This window comes from Myotis lucifugus, unplaced genomic scaffold (genome assembly GCF_000147115.1).
Source record: "Myotis lucifugus unplaced genomic scaffold, Myoluc2.0 scaffold_208, whole genome shotgun sequence".
In the NCBI taxonomy this organism is placed as follows: Eukaryota; Metazoa; Chordata; class Mammalia; order Chiroptera; family Vespertilionidae; genus Myotis; species Myotis lucifugus.
Genome location: NW_005871256.1, coordinates 2476508 through 2479091, shown reverse-complemented (window position 1 = coordinate 2479091; position 2584 = coordinate 2476508). Strand labels below are relative to the sequence as shown.

Here is a 2584-nt window from a genome sequence, read left to right as displayed (position 1 = left end):
AAAGAAGTACTGGAACATAAGCCCCATTTTAAAAAATAGAATGTTAAGAAAAAGTATGTTTTTATTGATTTAGAGAGAGAGAAAAGGAGAGGGAACCACACTAGCCGGGCCCTATTTTATTATTATTTTTAAGTGAGAAAAGGAAGGCTCAGAGGCATATTAACTTAAGGTCACAGAGCTATGGACTCAAGTTTGCATGATTCCAAATCCACTTGCTCTTTCCGCTCATGTTTGCCAGCACAGTGTTTGTTAGCAAGAACAGGCCATTGTTTACTGGAAAACTCGAGGGCACGAGGGTATGAGATAACCCTGAGGCTATAATGGGCATCTGTGTAAGGAGACCACAGATGAAAGACCATCAGGGTCTGGAAGGTGTAAACCCCAGCCACAGGTGTAGGACACGGGCTTCCCCGTGCTTCCTGGAGAGCTGGAAATGACCCATTAAGACACAGGATGGACTGAGATTTCTTAATGATGATAGGAACCTTCTAATCACGGAGCAACCGTAGACTGGACACATGAGGAAGTGGCTGTTCCTGCCGCCTTCAGGCAGCTGCATGTCTGGCGGCACAGAAGGAAGTGTTTTTAGGTTCCCATTACAGACAGGCTCCACAGGAGTGCCCCACTGAACTAAATATATCAGTTACTTGGTCCTCTTCAACCAGCCCCTGGGCCTTTACTTTTAAATACTTGCCACTCACTTCTCTAAAGGTAGCCAGGACGATGACTCGTGAAGATCTGTCAATGACAGTGCTTGAGATCAGCACCACCACACACTGCTCTGGGTCCAAGTCCTGTTCCGAGTGACACTGGTAATGGAGACAATTTCTGCACTGAAGAAACAGTGGCACTTTCAAACCCCCCCCCCCCCCCCGCCCCCTTCAACAAATACCTCCCAGCGGTCGCCAACCTTTCGGACCTCGCGGACCCAACCACCATCCTGGAGTGTCCACAGCGACCAGGCTCTGTTCTCAGCAGAAGATCGGTGAACGACAAGGCCCCTGCCATCCTAGAACCTACATTCTGGGAGGGGGTTGAGTGGACCACTGGACAGATGAACATGTGCTCCGTGGGAGTGGCGTGGCGGGAGTGCAGGCAGGGATGAAGGACACCTCGTGCAGAGCTGGTGTTTCAGCTCAAACCTGAAGGGTATCTGGTGGGGCAGTGGGCGCAGAATGAGGAGTCGCATGAGAGGAGCTCAGAGAGGCAGCATCCCCAGCGGGCCTCACAGCTTGTCCAGGGCGGTACGGTTGGCCTCCTGCCAGTGCCACACGCCCGACACCCTCAGCCATGCAATGCTCTGCCTAGATGTCCTTTTCCCTCTGGCAACATACACTCATCAGTTCCCATTTCAAATACCAGAGGTCTAGGAGACTCACATGAGCTGGGCAAAAGCTGGCATTCTTTTCCTGGACTCTGGGAGCAAGTGGCTCTCACTCTATGACAGCACCTTTAACCCTTTGTGGTCGTATTAAATTTGGACATGGGTGTCGTACTGGTCGGAATTAATTTCCATTGAAAGAGCAGTGATACATAACATGCAAGATTATGAAGGATAAACAAGATTTATTAATTCTTTTTTGGAACTACGTCACTACTAGTAGAATCACTACAGACGTTATCACTTTCTACGTCAGAGTCAGTATTCAAGGTGCCAAAATAAAACTCTTCATCGTTACTTTCAGATTCGCAGTACATTTCTTTCGGTAACTTTCTTTTTGCCATTTTGGAGTATTATTTTGAAATATCTTAACAAGCGAGAATGCCTAATTACAGTTAAACGTAATTTGTAAAGCTTTATTTGAAATTCTGCGAAGTCTCTCCGAAGCTTGTCGATTTCTTCACTCTCAAAAGGCGACTGACTCGCCACGGTGTTTTGCATGGCGAGTGTGGAACGACCGCGTTTGTTTATATTGAGTTTCGATATCTCCGATTTGTCGGGGCAATGTTTTGGTTCGTGACAAGGTCGCTTAGACACTTAAGAGCTTTCAGAGAAATTATGAACTGATACATGAATGAATAGAGTTAAGATTCGTACGGTTTCTTGCTGTGGTGGCTGAGAGCAGACATACGACCGGAACGGTAAAAAAGCTTTGGTGGCTGAGAGTAGACAAACGACTGCAAAGGGTTAATAGTGTCTTGTAATTATCTGATTACATCACATCTCCAAGGAGCCAAGCACTCCTTGTAGCAAAGACTATGCCCTACTGATCACTGCAGACAGGCTTGAAATGGAGGGCTCAGTTCATCTATGCAAAAAGAAAAAGTTCTCTTTGAGCATCTATTTTGTGCAATATGGAGATGCACTAGTGAGTAAGCCGCAAATTCTTGATTGCAAGGAGCTTATTCACGATCCACCACACTGTGCCTTAGTTATCTTTGAATTTCCAGGGCTTCACACCAGGTCTGACCCACACAAGGAGCTAAATATACAAAAAAATGACAGCATGACAGCGAGAAGGCAGTGGCAAGACAAAGCACACTCCCCCCTCCATGCAGAGGCCCCACCACTACTCCAGGACTAATACACGTAGATGGGGGAAAAAGAACATCATTAAATATCAGGTCTTCAAATTTATAATTG

General features: G+C 46.6%; 1 protein-coding gene across 7 annotated transcripts in view; it reads right to left on the bottom strand.

Moving 5' to 3' along the window:
• Positions 1 to 2584, bottom strand: part of RNF216 (ring finger protein 216) — a 112598-nt gene that overhangs the window by 37408 nt on the left and 72606 nt on the right. The window contains exon 14 of one of the 7 annotated variants that reach the window (XM_023761447.1): positions 1792 to 2423. The exons of 5 other annotated variants lie outside the window; for them this stretch is intronic. In XM_023761447.1, coding sequence (XP_023617215.1) covers positions 2370 to 2423 — 54 coding nt within the window. In that variant the 3' untranslated portion in view covers positions 1792 to 2369. Of the gene's footprint in view, positions 1 to 1791; positions 2424 to 2584 lie in introns of those variants that run through there. One more of the 7 variants, XM_023761446.1, reaches the window with a different exon arrangement.